Source organism: Perognathus longimembris, chromosome 3 (assembly GCF_023159225.1).
Source record: "Perognathus longimembris pacificus isolate PPM17 chromosome 3, ASM2315922v1, whole genome shotgun sequence".
NCBI classification, from domain to species: domain Eukaryota; kingdom Metazoa; phylum Chordata; class Mammalia; order Rodentia; family Heteromyidae; genus Perognathus; species Perognathus longimembris.
The window spans coordinates 118,373,079-118,395,189 of NC_063163.1; the positions used below are offsets into that span (position 1 = coordinate 118,373,079).

The window sequence follows — 22,111 nt, forward strand, 5'->3', positions numbered from 1 at the left end:
CACAGGTCCACTTCTGGCTTTTTGCTGGTTGATGAGAGCCAAGACTTGCTGACTTCCCTGCCTGGCCCGGGTCTGTACCTCAATCCTTCGATCTCAGCCTCCTGCCTAGCTAGGGTTACAGATGTGAGCCACCAGCACCGGGCATGGTGACAGTTGTTTTGGAAAATCTGCAAACAGCTAGGTATGGAGGTGCAGGCCTGCGATGGTGACATTCTCAGGAGGCTGGGACTGGAGGGTCATGAGTTCAAGGCCAACCTGAATTACGTAGTGAGACCTTCTATCAAGAAGCAAGTAATCAAAACTTGGCTATGAAATGGCATCTAAGCCTATTAGAAACTCTGGCTTCTGGGGGCAGAGCTGGGACTGCAGCTGTCCTTGGGCAGGGGGCCAGAGGGAAGGGCAGAGCTCACGGGGCCTGGCCGGCCCTCCCAGGCGCCATGCTTGGGAGTCCTCGGTCCTTCTGCGCCCCGCGGGGTGACTTCCCAATCTCTCTTCCTCCTCTTTGGCCCCCTCCCGTGAGCAGAACAATGTACAAAGGCTGCACAGGGAGCCATCCCCTCGTGGAGCGCCGCCGGCCAGGGCTCCTCTGGGTCCCGCTGGACCGGCCGTGTCCGAGTTCGGCCCTCACCCTGGACGCCGGAGCCAGCCGAGCGCAGGAGGAGCCGGAACTTGTCACTGCAGTGTAGGCTTGAAAGGGAGGCAAACTGAGCAGGAGCTTCCTTCTTCCAGAAGGGGAAACTGAGTCCCCTAGAAGCAGAGGTTCTGTGGGAAGCTAGAATGGAGATGGGCTCAGCCATGCTTTCTGTCTGGGGTCTCTGTCTCTGTCTCTCTGTCTGTCTGTCTCTGTCTGTCTCTGTCTCTCTGTCTCTGTCTCTCTCTCTGTGCCTTACTGTCCAGGACTGCAAGCACATAGGGATGGGGTTCATTTGTGGGGTGTTTTTTTTCCCGATGACATTCCTACGCTGTGCACTGTACACTGTACACATATCAGCTGCCAAGTGCATCGCTTCGGCCAGCTCCATCTTCTTGCTCAAGTACGGGTGTTCCTCCCAGCTCTCATTGTCTTTCTTTCTTTTTTTTTTGGGGGGGGGGCGGGGTGGGTGACATGGTCTTGCTATATGGCCCAGGCTTCCCAGTCCCCCTGCCTCCGCCTCTCAAGGGCTGAGGTTAAAAGTGTGTACCTCCACACCTGGCTCTTCGTCTCAGCTTCTCTGGGGTTGGACTAGTCCCAACAGGAGAGAACCCAGGCTTGTCAGCGATCTTCTCCATATTCTCGGCGTCAGTCGTAAACCTCCACCATCTCTACAACCGAGAATTTCCATGTGTGGGGGTGGGGAGGAAAGACAGCCATCCTCTTCCCAGGTGACACCTTCTGGGGAGGGATTCTGTTAAATTCCATCGCCTCCCTCTGAGGACCGAAGAGTGTCACTTGGGAATCGACAGGAACCCTGCCGAACATGGCACTTGGGGAGGGGGGAGGGGGGCTGAGGCAGAGGACTGTGAGGTCCAGGCTAGCCTGGCCTACATCACGAGAACATGTCTCAGAAAGCAGGAGAGAGCATGAACCCACTAATAATTTCTTTAGGAGTCATCAGCATATCCTAACTTCTCATTTCAATGAGTCGATGAGTAAGAACCTGGACCTGCCACGGGCACTGGTATGGCCCCCCACGTGGTGTGGGGCGCAGTCAGCAGAGGTGGACGCCAGACTGGCCTGCACCGTGGTCCACTCGGCACACGCGTGCTGACAGCGACCCTCCCCAGGCACAGGCCGGCAGGAAAAGCAGCCCGCAGTCCTGGGCACTGGGCCCGGGACTGACCACTGCCCCCGCCTCCCCTTGCAGATTAAAACAGAGGACCTGGGTGAGTCCCTGCATCAGACCCTCTCCCACCGGCCATGTCACCTGAGCCAAGGACCTGCCATGATGTCAGGAAACCAAATCTCTGGGGTAGGTGCCAACGCGTGCCCGGACCTCCCGCATTCTCGGTTGGCTGGTGGGTTTAGTCCTGAAAAGTGCTGGCCCACTGCGCTTGGTGTCCTGTGACTTCGTGATAGTCTGGGAGCTAAGGTAAAATAGGGGGTCAAAGAGGACACGTGGCATACACCTGTAATCTCGGTCTGAGATCTGAGGATGACAGTTCAAAGCCAGCCCGGGCAGGAAAGTACATGAGACTCTTATCTCCAATCAACTGCCAAAAAGCTGGAAGTGGAACTGTAGCTCAAGTGGTAGAGTGCCAGCCTTGAGTGAAAAAGCAAAGGGACAGCGCCTAGACCCCGAGTTCAAGCCCCAGCACTGGCAATAATAAAAAAGGAGGCCCAGGGAAGTGGGGGGATCCCAAACGAGATCTGACAGTGGTGAAGACGGGCTGTGATGTGGAGAGGCTTTCCACCGCGGTGACACCAACGGGGCTGCTCCTGCCAAAAGGAAGGGCCGGCAGCCATGCGACCGATGCCCCCCGGCAGTGACCCCCGAATTCCAGGACTCCGGCCCCCACGGGCGGCTCTGCTCTCCGAAGGGTGTCTGTGACAGCCAGGCTGGGCGGGTTGCTGGCGTGGGCGGAGGCTGGCAGCTGGCGGCCCGGGCGGTGGCAGGAGGCCCTCAGGGTGTCCCATCTGCCCCCCCCCCCCCCCCGGCTGGTCCTTGTTGGTGGAGGTGACCTGGAGAAGAGAGAGAGCCAGCCCTCCAGGGAGCCATTTTGTCTGTCCAACCTGTGAGCCCCACCAAGCTTCACAGAGGGCACGGGCCTCCGCTCGGTCCAGAGCCGGACCCCACGGCCCTCCCAGCCCCCCAAATGTGGACGCCGCGGATTCCAAGTCCAGAGGAAATGACTTGCGTCTGACTCAATGGGTCTGAAGAAGGACTAGCTTTCCTCGACCCCCAGATCCCAGCTCAGAACTCCCCACAACGACCCGGGCGTAGGACATGATCGGAGCCCGGCTTTCAGCTTAGTCAATGGACGCGAGATTAAAGAGGGAACTGGACGCCTAGGATTGCAGACCGTTTCCTGAGATGGGGGTAATGCTAAGGTCAGCCCTCAGGGCATTTGCAGTGGGAGTTGGGACCCACAGGAAACTTAAACACGCGGCCCCATTGAAGTGAAGAAGTGTTAAGTGCGTGGCAGACCCTGCGTGGTGGGGTACGAGGTGCAACAGGAGTCAGGAACCCCAGGGACCGCACAGGCCTCGGGCCCAGGGCCATGCGGTCCCCAGCTTGGGAGTGCTATGACGCAAGTGTCTTTCCACACGCAGGACGTGGCCTCGCTCCATCCTCTCCAGCAACTCGTGCTCGTTCCCGGCCACTTGCAGTCGGTGTCCCAGTTCCTGCTTTCCCAGACCCCATCTGGGCAGCAAGGTAAGAACCCGGGAGCCGGCACCAGCCCAGGACCAGCCAAGCGCCACTACTGGCCCTTCCGGAAGGAAAGTGGCTCAGTCCTCCGGTATCAACACCAGCCCCCACAGTGCTCCTCTAGGCCTCGGCCCCTTTCCTTGCTGCCTCCTTCTTTCTTACCCTCCTGCTGGGGCTGGCCACCACCTCAGTCCCAGGGAAGTTGAGCTGACGGTGGTGGAGGACAGGGATGGGGTGACAGAGGTAGGAGAAGCCCCAGTTCCTTTTCTGGATGGATGCAGAACACAGCCCAGGCTGGCTAGGTTCTGTCTGCATGGAGCACCAGCGCCCCCTCCAGGCCGTGAAGGGCATTTCCACTCTCCTTGACCCAGAGCAAACGCGTTCAACTCCTGCTAACATTCCCTGTGCGTCATGTTCCGGGCTCTGCTAAGTGTTCATCCTGATGGATTCCACAATGTAACTTGGCACCACAGATAATCAAATTGTGCCGCTGGGGACCTTCTAGAAAGTTCTAGAACAATTTGACAGACACCCATGTTCTTTCTGCCCCTTCCATTCCCATCTCTACCAAGTGGGGCTGGAAATGAGGGAGGAAGCTGAGCTCCTACCTGTTGTATAAAGGACAAGTAGAGGGTTTGGAAATCCAGGGTGTAAACAGAATGTCACTCTACATTCCTGCCCAAATTACAGTTGCTTTTCCTTCACGTTCAAGGCATCTGAGAACAGTGTCAGGAGACACAGGAATATGCCGAGTCTTCACGCGTTTCGGTTGAACAACACACATTACATTCCATTATCTTGGAAGGGAAAGAGGACCAACAGTTAATTCAGTTATCAGAAGACAGAAGAATGAGGTGACAGATGACTCAGGAGTTCAGAGTGCAGTGCAGGATGAGGAGGAAAAAGTACCGTTTACATTGAACGCCCCTTGATGAAAAATCGCTAATTAGCTGAAAGCGCACCTAACCTGTCTGAGCTTCCATTGCCTCCTCTATAAAAATAAGGGAACAGTTCCTTTTAGGAGCTTGCATGCCTGTGCATTTTAATTAGGAACCACGAGGAGACTGAAGAGCAGCGGACGGTGCTCCCCTTTCTGCTGGGCAAGCTGCCCCCCTCCCTGTCTGCTTTGGGGATTGGTGGCCCCACCCCACCAGAGGGAGCGAGAGGTGCGGACGGCAACCTTTCCAGGAAGGGGCTCGGGGTCCGTCACCGCCTGGCAGGCCCCCTTCACAGACATCTCCCCTCCCGTGGGGAGGGGTGGGTGTCGACCAGCAGCGCACGGAGTGGGGCGTCTGCGCGGCCCGGTCCAGGCTCCTGGCCGCCCGGCCTTGCCTTCTCTCTTAGCTCTTCCTCCCAAGTACGCATGGTCTGGTGGCCGGGAGCCTCGGCCCAATGGCGGCGGCTGCTCTGAGCTGCGTGGCCCTGCCGCTCCCCCCCCCCCCCCCCCCCGCATTCGCGCAGATCCAGCAGGACGCGTGTAGCAACCCACCCACTTCCCCCAGCGAGGACTAGACCTTTCTCCTCCTGGCTCCTCAGCCCTGCTTACCATGTCCCCGCCAGACAGACTCGCCCTGACCCTCCTGGGCCTTTGGGCCTCGGCACGCAGGGCGGGCAAGTGGAAGGACTGGTTTGGACTTCTGTTTACATCTCTGTTTATCCCCGTGTCTGGCTCACCCCCTCCTGTATGAGGTAATGCCCGGAAGTGCCTGCAGGGGCCCTCTTCAGGGCTTCAGGGGGGTTGTGAGACCTGATTGGGGTACACAGGGAGGGGCTCCCATGTCCAGCTTGTCTTTCAGACGGCCTGGATTCGATCTTCCGTCTCTCCCTTCTCCCCTAGGTCTGCAGCCGAATCTTCTCTCCTTTCCACAGCAACAAAGCAACCTCCTCCTCCCACAGTCGGGGCCTGGCCTGGCATCCCAGGTAAATACCCGCGTTCCCCATGTTTCCACAGCCCACGGTGGGGGGGGGGTTGGTTCCCTGGCTCCTTTAGCTCCTCTAGGACCAGCACGGCTGGAGACCCTCCAAGCACACAGGGAAGGACGCCCCAGTTCCACCAGAGCTTCCCCCAAAGTCGCTGACGAGGCCCGGAAATGAGAATCCAACTCCCAGGCTGCGGCAGGCACCCGACCCCAGTCCGTCCGTCCGTCCATCTGTCAGGTCCTCGCATCATTCCTCCAAGAACCAGGGCTCAGACCTCCTCCTGGGAGTGCCAGGATGACCCCCAGATCCTCCTAGGTGCTCTCAAACCACCAGAGACAGAGGAGCACCATAGCCTCCCCCCCACCCCCCAGGGCCACGGACCCAGGCTGCATCCTGCAAGTGGGCACAAGTGGGCACATCCTGCAAGTGGGAGGGAGGGTAGGTGGACTAAGGTGTGGCAGAGGGGCCCTGTACAGCCGAGCTGCCCTGGGCACATGCAAGGCCTATTTACCAATCGGAATAAAAAGACACCCCCTCTGGGAGCCGGCGGCAGCCTCATACCAGGTCGGGTGCCTTGGTGATGGCAGCGTGGGGCGTGTGGAGCTGCCGTCCCTTCCCTCGTCACAGACTCCCAGGAGACTAATAACCCTAATAACCGCAGGGCTCTGCAAGTGGCTGCAGTGGTCTCGATGTGAAGATCCCCACTGACCCCACTAACCCAGCCCACTGGAGGAAGGAGAGGCGCCACCTAGCGGTGAAAAGAAATAGGGACACCCCCCCCACCCCCCCCCCCACCCCCCCCCCCCCCCCCGCTCCCAGTTAGGATCCGGACTTGACCTCAGAGCTGGTCATCCCAGGACTTCAGAGTCCTGGGCTCAGATCTGGGAGAGGGACCAGTGCTCTCATCTTCTAATATTTGAGTATAAAGAAGATGGTAGCCAAGAGACCGCTGGAAGATGACCTAAGACCAGTCTAGTTGGGTACAGAGTGTCTCTAGTCCCAGCTTCCTGGGATACTTAGGCCAATGTACCAGACAGAGCCCAGGCATTCAAGATGAGGCTGGACAGCATAGAAAGACCCCATCTCAGTGGGGAAAAAATCTTCCTAGCGAGGGAGAGAAAGGGACCTGCTTGGAATCATGATAAGCGCAGAGAAGAGAAAATGGATGAGTTATGTTGGAAAACAAATTTAATCCCATTTGGCAATTGATTGGATGAGAAGGGAGAGGAAGGAGGTCTGGCAGAACACCAGTCAAAGAACAAATGAATTACTGAGAAGGGAGTTTCTAGGAAGACTGAGCCTTGACCCTGAAGGTCTGCTCTGTGCCAGCTTCTCCCCAACACCACCCTGTCTCTGGCAAAACAGAACCTCTCTCTGATGGCTTCCAGCCACTCTGTTCTAACACGTGCCTGCTGCAGAACAGAGCCCTTCCTTAATTTGTCTCCAGTCCTTTCCCATTCTTCGTCATAAAGATGCCCATCGGGAGGTGATTCTGAGTAGCTTGGGAGAGAGCAGGAGTCTGCTCAGTGTGGAGAAAGAGGGGCAGAGGCAAGGAGAGGAGGAAGGGAGATTAAGCCCTTTATCCACGCAGGCAAGGGCAAGTCTAAACTGGACACTACCTAGATCCCTAAATCTAGATTGTACAGCATCCTTGCAAAATATGGCTTTAGGTTGAAGAACACATTTTCCTATGACGAGATTAAAGAGAGTATCTCCTGCCAGGCACAAATAAGGCGAAGGTAGCCAGGCATCGATGGCCCACGCTGGCAATCGTGGCTACCCAGGAGGCTGACGTCTGAGGATCACAGATCACAGACAGCCTGGGCAGGAAAGTCCAGGAGATTGTTATTTCTAGTTAACCAGCAAAAAGCCAGAAGTGGAGCTGTGTCTCAAATGACAGGCACTAGCTTTGAATGGAAAAGCTAAGGAGCAGTACCCAGGCCTTCCATTCTAGTCCCCGAACCACAAATAAATAAATACATAGATGGGTAGATAAACAAATAAACAAATAAACTCGGATGGATATGCATCTAGATAGCATTGATTTCACCTTTGATTAGAACCACAACACTCACTGGGCATGGCACGCAGGAAACTGAGGCCGTGAGTTCAAGGCTCACCTGGGCTACATCCTCAAACCCAGTTTCACAGACTAAAATTAAATCACAGTCGTCTTGCAGAAGAAAACAGTGGTGTAGGATGGAGTTTGGGACTGTGTGGAAGTTCTATTCCTGTCACAGGCGCGGGTACCCTCTTATCTTTAGTTGGTACCAGGTAGACACTTCTGTCACTTGGCTCTGTGGAAAAAGAAAACAAGCTTGGCAAACAACCCTTTTCTTGTCCCCTTCTGAGATTTGTTTTGGGGATCTTTATAAATAACCCAGCAAACTCCTTTTATGGTGGAAAAATCAAAGGAGGAAATAATCTGTGTAAACAAACAGTGAGTCACAGACTCAAACCCAGAGAGGCCCCCTCCCTGCTCTGCACCTCTGCTCTTTTGATCCTCCCTCCCTCCCTCCCTCCCTCCCTCCCTCCCTCCCTCCCTTCCTTCCTCCCTTCCTTCCTTCTTTGGTGCAGGTTCTGGGGTTTGATCTCAGGGCCTGGGCACTGCCCCTTAGCTTATTTGTTCAAAGCCAGTGCTCTACCGCTGGAGCCACAGCTCCACTTCCAGCTTTTCGGGGGGTGGGGAGTGGTAAGTTAATTGAAGATAAGGGTCTCATGGACTTTCCTACCTAGGTTGGCTTTGAACCCCGATCCTCTGATCTCAACCTCCCCTGAGTGGCTAGGATGACAGGCTTGAGGCCCCGGTGGGGGCCCAGCCTCCCTTTTCCTTTCTACCCACGTATTCCAGTAACTCTCACCACCTTCCTAGAAATTCCCATTTCCAGTTCCATTCCCCTTGCAGAACTAAGATTCAGCACCCTGGGGCCGGGGCCGGGGACGGGACGGGGACGGGATGGGGACGCCCTCCTGAGTTCGCGCCACACAGCGCCCCGTTGAGTCTCTGTGGGTCAGCGTGGCGTGCCTTCCCTCTCAGGCAGTGGGGCGCCCGGGGCTGCCGGGATCCTCTCTGGACCCCCATCTGGAGGCCTCTCCGCACCTCCCCGTGCCCAAGCATCTCCCAGGCCCGGGGGGCTCGGACGAGCCCAGCGACCTGGAGGAGCTGGAGAAGTTCGCCAAGACCTTCAAGCAGCGGCGCATTAAGCTGGGCTTCACCCAGGTTCGCGCGGAGTGGGGGTGGGGGGGGGGAGGAGGCAGCGGGCTCCCCGCGGCGTGCGTGGGTGCTCGGGCTCCTGGAGCGCAGTTGCGAGTGGACGGAACACGGGCCACCTGGGCCCGTGGAGGGCGAGGGCGGAAGGCCAGGCGGGGCGAGAAGCCGGAGTTCCACCATCGAGGGGGAAAGACTTGGGAAGGAGAGGAGTCGGGGTGCGGGTGCTGACGGGCTGCGGTGGGGGCATAGGGTAGGAGGCCCCGCCTTCATCCTCCTCCTCCTCCTCCTCCTCGGCTGTCTGCACAGGGGGACGTGGGGCTGGCCATGGGGAAGCTGTACGGCAATGACTTCAGCCAGACGACCATCTCGAGGTTCGAGGCCCTCAACCTGAGCTTCAAGAACATGTGCAAGCTCAAGCCGCTGCTGGAGAAGTGGCTAAACGATGCAGGTGGGTGCGACAGCGGCAGGAAGGGCCCCTGGGGTGGCTCTACGGGCGTGTCTGCGTTGAGCCTTTAGGGCATCAAGACATAACACCCTTTCCTTCTCCACCTGAGTCTACAGTGGAAACAGTCAAGGAAGATGAAAATGGCCCCAAGAAAGCCCCCGAGGGGTGAGGGCTGGCTTTCCGCCCATTAGGCCTCAGAACAGCTTCTGGAGGCAGTGTCTGGTCCGCCAACCAGACTGCATTGACTCAGATCGCTGCCTGTAACAGGCCCGGGCTCTGGAGAGGCCGCACACAGCCCTTTCCCTGACCCGTCTGGACCAGATGCGAGGGGCCAGGCAGCGCCTAGGGTCAGACCTGGCCGGGAAAACCTGACCCCAGGAGGGGGAGGTGGACAGGAGGACTCCATCAGGGTCCAGTACTGCCCCGCTGGTGAAGGGTGCAGTCCAGGGCCAGGGGTGAGGAGTGGCGATTGCGGGACGGGGAGGGAAGGAGCAAGCCTGGTGTCAGGGAGTAATGCGGGGTGTGGAAGGTCTCACGCAGTTGGGCCGGGTGAGCCTTTGTTGTTGGAGGCTGGCCTCTGTCTTGTAGGGCAGTCGCTAGTAGCGCCCGCCCCTCCTCTGGTCATTGCCAGCCTTCCCAAGGGAGGTGTGGTGGTCTAGAGCTTGCCTGGCTCAGGGTGGAGAGGCGGGGAGCACAGGAAGGAGGGAGAGAGAGAAGGGAGGGCAGGAGAGAGGGAGGAGTTCGTCTCCAGGGCTGGGCTCTGTCCGGTGGGCTTGTGAGGGTCCGGGGCTGGCGTGGAGCAGGCGGGCAGGGCAGGCACGGCTCTGGAAGTCCTCCACGAGGAAGCGTGGCCAAGGACAGAAGCCCCGCTCGCCCCCAGGCTGTCCCTGAGATGCTTTCAGTGAAGCATCCAAGGGACAGGAAGAAGGGACGGGAAGCCGTGGAGTCTCTCCCCTATTACCTGGTGAGCGGGCTCCAGTAAGGCCTGTCCCTCCCCCCCACCCTGCAGGCTTAGTCCCTCCGTGCATGCGCTCTGATGGCTTTGGGGCTCAGAGTGCTAGTGCGCTCTGCCTGGCACTCACACGCAGGCTTGTCTGTGAAGCAGGCCCTCCAGCGGGAGTGGGAGGGCGTCTGGTGTTCCCGAGAGTGATGGCTAACACTGGACCCTCGGTCCTGACCGTGCCACTGCAGACCCCCCTGGGAAGGCTCAGGTGTCCCTGCGTCTGAGCTTCCTTTCCTTCCTCCCCTCCCTTCAGAGTCTTCTCCGTCAGACCCCTCGGCAGGCGCGCCGGCCTCCTACCCCACCCTCAGCGAAGTGTTTGGCAGGAAGAGGAAGAAACGGACCAGTATCGAGACCAACATCCGCCTGACTCTGGAGAAGAGGTTTCAAGATGTGAGTGGCCCACGGGGGCGGGGGGGGGGAGCAGGGGACCTCCTCCCACAGGTAGGTGAGCAGGTGCCCTGTGGCCAGAGGGGTGGATGGGCCCGGCCCGGGCCTCCAGACGCCAGTGCCAACTGCCCCTCCCCCGCCAGGAAGATGGGCAAAAAAGCAAATCCCACCTGGCTACTCGGGAGGCTGGGACCTAAGGATCATGATTCAAAGCCAGCCCAGGCAGGAAAGGCTGTGAGATAGTTATCTCCAATGAACCACAAGAAAGCCAGAAGGGGAGCTGTCACCCCGTGTTCCCAGGCACCTAGGGATTTCAGCAGAGGCTGCCTTTCTCCCAGGCTTCCAGAAACTTCTCCTTCCCCACGGAGCCTTCTTGTGCTGGGGCCCATTATCCCTCTCACGGGGAGACTTGAAGAACAGAATCTAGGGAGAGTATTTCTGTAGGTACTCCAGTTCACGAGGGTAAAGCCAGGGGGTTGTATATCAATTATCTTCTCTGAAAATCAATGTTGTTTTTCAAATTAAAAAAAAACATGTAATCCAATTCCCACTGTTAACAGTATGGGAAATACAAGGAGAGAAGTAGAAAGAAAAGAGGAATAATCCAGCACCAATGCCATCGGAATGCATTTCTTTCCTACTCCTGGCTCCCATGCACCTTTAAGAACTTACGGCCATTTGGCGCTTTTATCGCAGCCTTCATGCGGTCTGAGCTTGTGGCAAAAAGCCCTGGGGGACCTGGGGATCTGAGGAGGGAAAACCAGAGGAGGTGAAACAGCCTCTGGCCAGGCTCCTTCAGGTCCCGCGGCCCAGAGCCTGCCTGCCTCGGAGCATCCGGCTGGGGGGGGGGGGGTGGGCTTCATGGCCGCAATCTGCTGCTGATAGGATGACAGAGCAGATTTTCCCTTCTTTTCCAACTCCTCAGATGGGATTAAGAAAGGGTGCAGGAGTGTGGAAAAGGTGGGGTGCCAGGGATCAGAACAAGGGACTGGCAACCTTACATTATGTATAATTATCCAGCAGATTGCCTAGGCGGGCACATTGTAGCTCCCTAGGGAGAAGGGCCTGGACTTCAGGGAAGGGCGGGAGGGAGGGCGTGGTCTGGGAATTCTGCCTGGCCACACAACCCACCCCTAAGCCCTCTCTACTGCATGTCCTGAGGATTGCAGGGAAAGGCCTACCTCTAGGGGCCTCCACTGTGTCAAGCGCATCCTTGGCAGTTTATGCACGTGTTTTCTGTCGTCATCCCTGCCCTAATCCTGCATGGTAGGCTCTGTTATCTCCTTCCGTAGATATTAAGACTCAGAGGTTAGGCAAGTTTCCTAAAGACGTGTAGGTAATTGGTGTCCCATGAAGCCCGAGCTTTATCCTAGGCCTGGCTCTCAACCTTTGCATCTGTATCTTTGTAAATCCTGACTCATGGGAACCTCCCGCTATCCCTCACCCCATTCCTGACCCTGTTCCCTTATGCTCTGTCCATGTGTACCCCGTAGAACTCCAAACCTAGCTCAGAAGAGATTTCCATGATTGCAGAGCAGTTGTCCATGGAGAAGGAGGTGGTGAGGGTCTGGTTCTGTAACCGGCGCCAAAAAGAGAAGAGGATCAACTGCCCCGTGGCCACGCCTATCAAGTCTCCCATCTACAACTCCCGGCTGGTGAGTGAGGGGCCAGGGCCCTGCCAGGCCCAGAGGGGAGGTCGGGGGTGTCCTAAAACCCAGGGGGAGGGGGCAGTCTTCTCCATGCTGGTGGTTAGTAAGGAAGGAGCTGAGTAGCACACAAATAAGCAAATGGGTGCTGGATATAACATATAATTATGTGCTACAAAGAAGGGGGAGAAGCCGGAAGAGCCCTCACACCTGTCATCAGCGTTTAGGAGGTAGGAAGAGGAGGGTCAGGAGTGTGCATGACATAGGGAGACCTTGTCCCCTAACTTCGTTCCTCCAAAGAAGAAGAACAGGAAGAAAGGGACAGAGTGAGGATGCTGATTGAATAGGGAGATCAGAGAGGATTTCTCTGGGGTGGCATTTGAACTGAGATCCAAAAACGGTATGGGAAAGGGTGGTGGGAATTCAGTCTTGTTGGTGTAAGGCATAAAACTTCCACAAACACCACACCACTGCTGGTTACCAAACATCCACTGACCATCTACTATGTGTTAGGGATACAAAGATGAACACCATTTGTTCCCTGTTCCCAGAGGGCTTTGCTGCCTAGCAGAGGAATAGACAGATCAACAAATGATAAACAGGATTGCCCTCCGGGGAGAGCTAGGGGCAGCAGCTAACAGAGCTCAGCCCGAGAGGTAGTGATTACTGAGGCCTCCCTAAGGAGATCATTAATACCTGTCTGGAATCCATGGGGACGAGGAGAGAAAAATAGGGGTGACAGGAGCACACACCAGGGCGAGGAATGAGGAGGGAGGGGAAGGAGAGACACACTTGCACACTTACCGATATGTGAGTGGTTCCATGTGGAGGAATGTTGAGGCCGGACTGGTCAGCAGGGCCTGGGTCATGAAGAGGTGGCGGGCAGTGCTCAGGAGAGCAAAGGCTTGTGGGAATTATTGGGAGATGTTTTTTGAACAATTGTTTGGAACTCAGAATAAAGGAAGCATGGCTTCAAAGGAGCCAGACTGGGGGTCAGAGGCATGGCTCAATTGGTCCCAGGCCAGCCGGTGAGTGAATATGTCAGGTATCCAGTTTGAAGTCCAGTCTTGGATCTAAATTTTTTGAAAAGATACAAGATTGGTTACATTTATATATATATATATATATACATATATATATATATGTATACACGTATATGTTTGTATATGTTTGTGCTAATACTGGGGCTTGAACTCAGGGCCTCATGTCCTTGCTTGACTTTTTCACACAAGGCTGACTGACTACCACTTGAGTCACACCTCCACTTCAGGCTTTTTGCTGGTTAATTGAAGATAAGAGTCTCACAGATTTGCCTGCCCAGTCAGACTTTGAACCTCAATCTACAGGTCTTAGCCTCCCGAGTAGCTAGGATTACAGGTGCAAGTTACCAGCACCTCTTTCAATTATTCAGCAGCAAAATAATGAGGCTGGTTGTGGACATAGCTCAACTGGTTGAGCACCTTCCCAGCAAGTGCAAGACACTGAGTTGAAACCCCAGTATTGCCCAGCCCCAAAGAAAAGTAGTTAAAAGTAACAAGGCTGAAGCAAACCCACATGGTAAGAAAGAGAGGATGGGATGAATTTAAGAAACAACTGGAAGAAGGTCTTGGCTAGTACTCGGAAAGCTGGCTGTCTATGGACAGCCAGGACAGCCAGAAAGGAAATGACTGAGCATGCGGGCCGGGCCAACTGGGTAGACGGTAACAACACGATGCAAAAAGCAAATGGAATGAGCAGCTTTGAGAGTGGGAAAAAGGAGATGACTGCAGTCCTTCACGCCACGGGACTGCGGGTAGGCACGTGGAATGGTGGAGGCCAGGAGAGGAGCTGAGGTGGAGACAGGGGTCGGGGAGAAGGCACTGGGCACGGGTGGCCATGGGAAGTCCGTGTCCCAACGCTGCGATCCTCTTTAAAGAGGACCGAGGGAAGAAATGGAGAAGGAAGAACCAGAAGAGGCCACCTGCTGCAACCAAGTAGCCGGGAGAATCGCTGTAGGAGTGCTATGGGAACCGTGATGAAAGACACTGGATTCAGAATGGGGTTCAGGAGGGTGGAGGCCCTAATTTGTTCGAAGACTAGAGGAGTGGAGCAGGCAGAAGGGACAACCCGGGAGAAGCATGCAATTAGGAGCACCCTGCTGCCTTTGGGGGAATCCCACGGAGAGCTTCCGCCTGGCTGGAGCCAAGAGCTTGGGACTCAAAATTACAGAGGCTGATGAGGCTGGATCCTGACATGTCTGGGGCGCTAGGGGACCCTAAAAGCTCTGAGGAGCCGTTGGACATTTTAAGTTGGAAGGCAGCATGCTGATCACTCATCATTGCCGTCGTAAATACTCATGGCCTACTTGGAGCCGGGGACACGTAGACTGGCCTGCGCCTGCGCGTGTGCGTGCGCACACAGGTAATTCCGGCCCAGGGTCTGTCTGGCACGAATAAATACGGCGCGCGCCGAGCTCCAGCGGCCCCATCTATAGATATGTTGGCAGATGGGTGATCTGTTCTCAGAAGGCAATGGAAAGAGTGGGTCACTGTGACTCTATCCATTTATTATTTATTTGAAAACAACTTTTCTTGGGTGTGGCAGTCAGGGAGGGGAGGAGAAAGAGGGAGCCGCGTGATAGCATCTCTCACCACCCTTGCCACCCTCTTAAACTGCGCCCCACACCCATCCCCACCCTTCACGGGGCCCCCCGGCCTACTGAGGAGGCTCATTGTCAAGGGAGAGGTACATGGAAGCAGCAAGAACCAATGCTGATTAATGAAGAAATGTGAACATGTTCCATCCTGTTGGGAGGGGAGGCTGGGGAAGGAGGAGGGCAGGAACACTAAATCACGGGGCCTTGAGCAGCACGTAAGGAAACACTGCTCCAAGCGGCGCCTGTGTGCAGGAGAAGAGTAAGGGGAGTCCAGGTAGACAGACCTCAGGGCCAAGGAAGAGTTAACCAAGTGTTTAGTGATCTCCACGAGTCCCTGGCTTTTCCTTCAGGAAGGAAGAGAACGAGTATTTAACACGCTGGAGCTCTTTGCTAGTCTTTGGGTTGGAACCTTTATGGACCTTAGCTCATTAGACCTTAATTAAAAGGAACTAATCGGGGAGGTATCGCTGCTGCTTTACAGATAAGAAAACCAAATGTCAGGGGGGTTGGGTGACTTGCCCCAAATCATGCCGATGGTGAATGATGGGATCTTCTCGGTTCTCTTTGATTCCACAGTGTTCTAGGCTGTTCTAAGGATAGAAACTGTGGGAAGGAGGAGCCCAGTCTACCTGGGCAGTGACACTCAAACATCTCAAGTCCTTTTTCTTTTTTGCCGGTCTAGAGGCTTGAACTCAGGGGCCTGAGCACTGTTCTTGGGCCTCTTTGTGCTCAAGGCTAGCACTCTACCACTTGAGCCACAGTGCCACTTCTGGCTTTTTCTGAGTAGTTTATTGGAGGTAAGAATCTCATGGACTTTCCTGCCCTGGCTGGCTTTGAACCGTGACCCTCAGATCTCAGCTTCCTGAGTAGCCTGGGTGACAGGCAGTGAGCCACTGGCACCTGGCTCATGTCCCTTTCGAGGTCCCTCTGAGGTTGGGGCAGGGAGCTGGAATGAAGACTTATAACAACCTTCGCTTGCCTTTCAGATCTCTCCGTCAGGGTCCCTGGGACCCCTCTCTGTCCCTCCTGCTCATAGCACCATGCCAGGAACAGGTGAGCTTTAGAATGAGGTTCCTGGGACTAAACGCATGCATTCAAGTGGTAGAGCACCTACCTGCTTACCCAGCCTGAGGCCCTGAGTTCAAATTCCAGCGCCACCCATCATTAATTCATTAATTGAGGTTGCTAGACAGCACCAGAATTCCTTTGCGTAACAGACATTAGGACCGAAAGAGATCTATCTAAGGAAACATGCCCTACATTGGTTTCAAAGGACATTAAAAATCTGTGCTAGAGAAAACAGGGTTTCATGATCAAAGAAGCCTAGGAAATGCGGGGTAAGCGAAGTTTAAACAAACGTGTGTTTGGTTTGGTTTTAATCACAGCACTCCAGGGCGTAATACATTCCTATAGGAGGTGCACCAGCAGGCGGGGAAGGCAGGACTGCATCCTCCTTCCTCCAGGACTCTTCATTTTTTCCAGAAGTACCTGTAGCATTTTGAAGAGCTAGACCGAGTGATCTGCGGCCGCCTTGGGTGCTGACATAGCCATCCAAATGCTCTTCTCCATTTGTTTTTTTTTCAAGTGTCTTAGTTTGGATGGTAAAAGATAGGTCACCTCATCCATGGAATGCTGTCTGGACAACTCCACACAGGAACTTTCAATGTAGTCAAATGTATCGTTTTTACAGAGGATGAAAATGAGTGTCAGGGAAAAAGCCGTAGCCCAGGACCAAGAGGAAATTTCAGCAGTCCCCTCATTCCGGGTTGATGCTCTCCTGGGACGACCTCCTGCCAGTCAGAGAGCTAGAGCCGCTCACTGGCAGTCTCTAACTGCGCCCCGAGCTTCTCTTTGTCCTCGATATACTTTTCTTTCTCTCCTCTCCTTTTTCTAAGCTTGGGAATCTCGCTCCTGTCTTGCCTCTCCATCTGGGGCTGCCAATACCCAGCCCAGGGTGTGTCCTGGAGTAGGATGATTTTGGCATCTGTCTTTTTTGCATTTGGCAAGTCTTTGCCTTGCAGAACCAGCCATGCGGCTCTTGAGAACCTGGGCTGCAAAAAGCATTTCTGATGACAGCCCCTCTGGGGATGGGCTGGAAGGTGGACACGGAGGCCAGCAGGGTGGGAGGTAGGTAGATGAGTGGGGGGGAGGGGGGAGGACAGGACAGGGTGAACTCTCTTTGGGGTTACAGCCGGAAGTCCAGTGTTGGCAGGGCCATGTCACGAGGTGCCTGGACTGGGCCACATTATTTTCCTCTTGTGTTTGCCTCTCCTTGTCCTAGTAACGTCATCCTGTTCCCCTGGGAACAACAGCAGGCCTTCGTCTCCTGGCTCAGGACTCCACACCAGCAGCCCAACTGCATCTCAAAATAACTCCAAAGCGATGATGAACTCCTCCTCCAGCTTTAACTCCTCAGGGTGAGCCGCAGGGAGGAGAGGCCTGCCCGCCAGTGCCTTGGGGCAGGAAGAAGGGGAATGGGGAGAGCCACACTGGGTCCCCTGAGAGTGGGGATTTTTGGAAGAGAAGCTGCACTCGCCGTGAGAAGCCCTGGCAAGGAGCAGATGTCAACAAAGCTAAACTTTCCATCTTTGCTTTGATGATGGAAATTTCCAATCGCTCCTATCAGAAAGGCCCAGGTCCTTTGCTGGGCTTAGGAATGCTTCACTCGGCGCCAGGAACCTGCTTCTCTTGATGTTCAGACATGTGCCTAGAACTTAGGCACAAACAAACCCCTAGGCCTCAGGTGTGGCAGACGCAGGGAGACTGAAGTAGTAATGATTGCTGTGCTCTGCTCCTGGCTTGGAGGCAGTGGGAAAGCAGCCTTCTAGGCCGTAGCCATTGAGCCAAAGGAGCTACTGTAAAAGCATTCACAGAGAATATGCCTTGAGAATCTGCCTCGATGTAGGAGAAAACCGAGATTTCACACTGGGCGATAGCTGGGCACAAGAGTGGATGCCTGTAATCCCAGCACTTGGGAGGCTGAGCCAGGAGCAACTTATTTTTAGGCCAAATGGATTACACATACCAAAGACCCTGTCTTAAACAAAAGCAAAAAACGTTGGGTGATAAGTTCCCCACCTGAACATCTAAGAAGAGAAGATTCCGCTTGTCCTGATCCTGTCAATTCTGTGAGGCAGCCAGCCTTTACTGGCCAATGGTTGCCTAGCAGGAAGCCCACAGGCATGGTAGTACGTGTCTGTAATCCCAACTGTGCAGGAGGCATTGGTAGGAGAATTACAGTTGCAGGCTGCCCCCTTCCTCCAGAGCCAAATGCAAGGCCCTATCCAAAAAGAGACTAGAGCCAAGAAGAGCTGGGATTGTGGCTCAATTGCTGTAGAGTACTTACTTGGTAAAGGCCAAGTCCTAATACTACCAGAAAAATACTGTTTTAAGCTGTAAATGTTGTATCACAAAATTCACCATTTTAAAGGGTAGAGTTTTGCGTGTTTCTTTCTATAGTCACTAAACTGTGCAACTCTCACCCTTATCAAAACCCATGTATGTGTATACATACACACATATATAGTATCAAAATCCATATACGTACATATATAGTAGAGATCTATAGACATACTATGTAGATATAGAGTTTGAACTCAAAATCTTTTTTTTTTTTGCCAGGCTTGGGCCTTGGACTCAGGGCCTGAGCACTGTCCCTGGCTTCTTTTTGCTCAAGGCTAGCACTCTACCACTTGAGCCACAGCGCCACTTCTGGCCGTTTTCTATATATGTGGTGCTGAGGAATCGAACCTAAGGCTTCATGTATAGGAGGCGAGGCTCCTAGGCCATATTCCCCGCCCCTGAACCCAAAGTCTTATGCTTGGCATTTTACCATTTGAGCCACAGTCTGCACTACTTCTTGTACTAGTTACTTTTAAATAGGATCTCAATTGATTTTTGGCCTGGACTAAATCCTCTTCCTCCACAGCTGGGATGACAGGTGTACACTGCCACACCCAGCTTTCGGTGGTTGACATGGTCTCCAGAACATTCTGCCTGGGCAGGCCTCTACCTGGTTCCAGTCTTTCTCTGTCACATGGTTAACTTTGGGATGGGCCTGTTTCTTGTCTTCCTTCCAGATCTTGGTACCGATGGAGCCATCCCACCTACCTTCACTGAGACCACACTCGTCCCCTCCGCTGCCTGGCCGTGCCCCCCCCCCCCCCGCTGGGAGGAAGGGAGTCCTGACTTCCACATCCGGACAGATTCCTTGCAGCGGCGTGGAAGCAAGGCCCACTCTTGCCTTTTTCAAGAGCGAAGGCCTCTGGAGAGCCAAACTGTGGTTGAGCCAGTGCTGGCTCCTGTCACTCTCAAGACGTAAGGCCCGCTCCGAGGAGCGAGGTGACTGCGTTCGCCTCCCTGGCCTGTGCCCCGCCTTCTAGCTCTGAACATTCTGGACAGTTCCACCACAGAGCTGTCTCCATGGAGCCCTGTCTTGCAGAGAGACCTTCTAGCCATTCTTCTCCAATTCAGCTAAGGGTTTCTGGGGGACAGCCATTTGCCTGGTGTGCCAGACTGCCAGAAGAGGAGATAAAAGTTTTAACTCTGAATGTAGCCACAATCTCAGGCTGACCCCCAAATCAGAGGGAAGATGAGGATCCGATATCGCCCCTAGATGTCTTCTGGATTCAGCAACATCTTAACTTTCATTTCGTTTGTTTTTTAAACAAAAACAACTGGCTCTCTTTTCTACAACAAGATCTGTTTTTTTGTTTTGTTTTGTTTTTCTCCCTCTTTTCTCTTTTTCTTTCTGCTGGTCCCAGGGCTTGAACTCTTGCCTGGCTTTTTCACTTGAGCTACAGCTCCACTGTCAGCTTTTTTGCTAGTCAGGTGGAGATAAGACTCTCACAGACTTTCCTGCCTAGGTTGGCTTCGAACCATGATTCTCAGGTCTCAGCCTCTTGAGTAGCTAGGGTTACAGGTGTGAGCTACTGGTGCCCAGCTAAATCTGTTCCCCTTTTACATCCTCCAGGTTCAATTCCTTTTACACAGTCTGCTCAGGCCCGGGACACACCCACCACGTGCCCCCCGCCCCCCCCGCCCCCTTGGTTCTACTACCCCAGAGAGCAAGAGCAGTGCTCCCTCCCTCCCCTCCCTCCTGTGTTTCTCCTTCTCCAGGCCTGACTCCCTTCTCCTGGCTACAGAGAGGAAAGAACTCACAACCATGTCACCAGCAATATACTTGCCCATAGTCCTTCCCTGGTTTATATTATGTTCTTTTCTCCTTAACATGGAATTTTCCAGGAAAAAAAAAAGTTTAACTCAGGTGTGAATTTTAAGGACATCTCTGTAATATTTTGTCTTCTTTTAAAAAGAAAAGAAAGGAATTAAAAGAAAACAAAACCAAAGTGTCAATTACTTCCACTGAGTTTTCACATGGGCTGTGACTCTTTACTGCTCTCTCTCTCTCTTTGAAATATTATCTTTCAAATCCCATTCTTTGTGGGCCAGTGTGTCAAGCCAGCCATAACATGAAGCCATTCTAAAATGGTTATTTTTTAAAGACTACATATTCAGTAAACTGTTGACATGCAAAGGAATCTCCCTTTCTTCATAAATCTGTACGATGATGACATAAATGATTCCACTCATGATCAGCAAAGTTGAAGTTTCAGCTCTGCTTTTTTTTTTTTTTTTTCCTTTATGGGGCAGGGAGAGACTTGAGTGCATACAACCAAGTGGAGGCTAGAAAATTATTCTGGTAGTACATGACTTGTGTTACCACACTCTTGTCTCCATTAGATGCTAAGAAGTTAATACAGGGCTGCGAAGAGTTGGAGACAGAGTAGGCAAGAGGTTTCTTTGTTCCTTTTGTAAGTGGGAAAATGGCAACTGGTATGGTCAGGTCAGAGACTGAAGAATTGATGGCTACTAGCCTCTCTCTCTCTCCCTCCCCCTTTCTTTCTTTCTTTTTTTTTTTTTTTTTTTTTGCCAGTCCTGGGCCTTGAACTCAGGGCCTGAGCACTGTCCCTGGCTTCTTTTTGCTCAAGGCTAGCACTCTGCCACTTGAGTCACAGCGCCACTTCTGGCCATTTTCTGCATATGGTGAACCCAGGGCTTCATGTATACGAGGCAAGCACACTTGCCAGTAGGCCATATTCCCAGCCCCCCCTTTCTTTCTTATTTCCCACCAGTCCTGGGGCTTGAACTCAGGGCCTAGGCACTGTCCCTGAGCCTTTTTGTGCTCAAGGCTAGTGCCTTGAGCCACACTTGAGCCACAGCCAGTGCCACTTCTGGATTTTCTCTGAGTGGTTTATTGGAGATAAGAGCCTCACAGATTTTTCTGCCTGGGTTGGCTTTGAACTGAGATCCTCACATCTCAGCCTCCTGAATAGCTAGAATTACAGGCATGAGTAACCAGCACCGGGCTACTATCTCTTATTTCAAATACTCCACACATGGACTCATTATTCTCAATGAAAATGAGTAGCTATTTTAGGTAGAAGGTCATTTAAAAGCTACATATGAGCTGGACATCAGTGGTTCCTGCCTGTAGCCCTAGCTACTCAGGAGGCTGAGATTCGAGGTTCACTGTTGGAAGCCAGCCCAAGCAGGAAAGTCCATGAGACTCTCATCTCTAATTAACACCAAAACAAGCCAGAGGTGGAGCTGTGTGGCTCAAGGGGTAGGGCACTAGCTTTGAGCACAAAAGCTCAGGGATAGTGCCCAGGCCCTGAGTTCAAATCCTGGACACACCCCCCCCACACACCTATAATATATTTGACTTAGGAATACATTGGCACCTTGAGCAAGGAAGCTGAACATCACAGAGGCTATTCTTGGGGGGAAGGTCATAGGTAAATAAAAATGTAAATAGTTATCATTGACTTATAGGAAATAAAGGTCCTACATATAAACACTGGAAAAAACACAAACCTAAGGTTGTGATTAAATATTTGTTGCAAATAATAGCATCCTGTGGGAAACCTGGACAGAAATCTAGAGTTGGCTGGTCCTGGAGCTTGAATGGGGTTCACATTAGAAGTTCTATCCCATGCTACAAAGTGGAAGAAGGCCTATTAGTAGGGGCTCCTTTGTCAAGAAAAAGTCCTAGTTCAGAGGGGTGCAATTGCCGGGTGCAATGGGATATACCTATCTCTAGTCAGCTATTCAGGAAGCTGAGCCACTAGGGCAGCATAACGAGACCCCCTGTCGAAAACAAGCGGAGTGTTGGGAGCTAGGTACAGAGCAAAGAGATAGCAGGAGAAACCATCGGTGGGGCAGGCAGGTCTACAGGGATGCCCCTGACGCCGAGGTATCTGCACCTATGTCTGTGTACACGCCCATGTGTGCACCCCGCCTTGTGTACTGATGGAGACCAGCACGGATAGATTCTGCCATAGATCCGCCCACCTCAGCATCGGGCTCAGGCGAGTGCTGGCTGTCATCTCCTGCACGGTCCATGCCCCGGGCCTGCCCACTGGCTAGGCTCAGGACCTAGTAGTTCCCATTGCCTGCTGCCAGGGACATTTGCTGAGCAGATGTCCAACCTGACAGTGACGACACATCCACCATTC

At 53.7% G+C, this 22,111-nt stretch overlaps 1 protein-coding gene across 1 annotated transcript in view; it reads left to right on the forward strand.

Annotated features, from left to right (window-relative positions):
• The window catches only part of Pou2f3 (POU class 2 homeobox 3), a 55,070-nt gene extending 35,772 nt beyond the window's left edge, over window positions 1-19,298 (forward strand). The window contains exons 4-13 of the mRNA XM_048344004.1: window positions 1,845-1,967; window positions 3,248-3,353; window positions 5,185-5,267; window positions 8,305-8,487; window positions 8,785-8,926; window positions 10,180-10,316; window positions 11,807-11,968; window positions 15,581-15,647; window positions 16,876-17,011; window positions 18,674-19,298. Of these exons, the coding sequence (XP_048199961.1) occupies window positions 1,845-1,967; window positions 3,248-3,353; window positions 5,185-5,267; window positions 8,305-8,487; window positions 8,785-8,926; window positions 10,180-10,316; window positions 11,807-11,968; window positions 15,581-15,647; window positions 16,876-17,011; window positions 18,674-18,713 (1,179 nt within the window). The 3' untranslated portion in view covers window positions 18,714-19,298. The remainder of the gene's footprint in view (window positions 1-1,844; window positions 1,968-3,247; window positions 3,354-5,184; window positions 5,268-8,304; window positions 8,488-8,784; window positions 8,927-10,179; window positions 10,317-11,806; window positions 11,969-15,580; window positions 15,648-16,875; window positions 17,012-18,673) is intronic.
• Window positions 19,299-22,111: the final 2,813 nt, after the last annotated feature.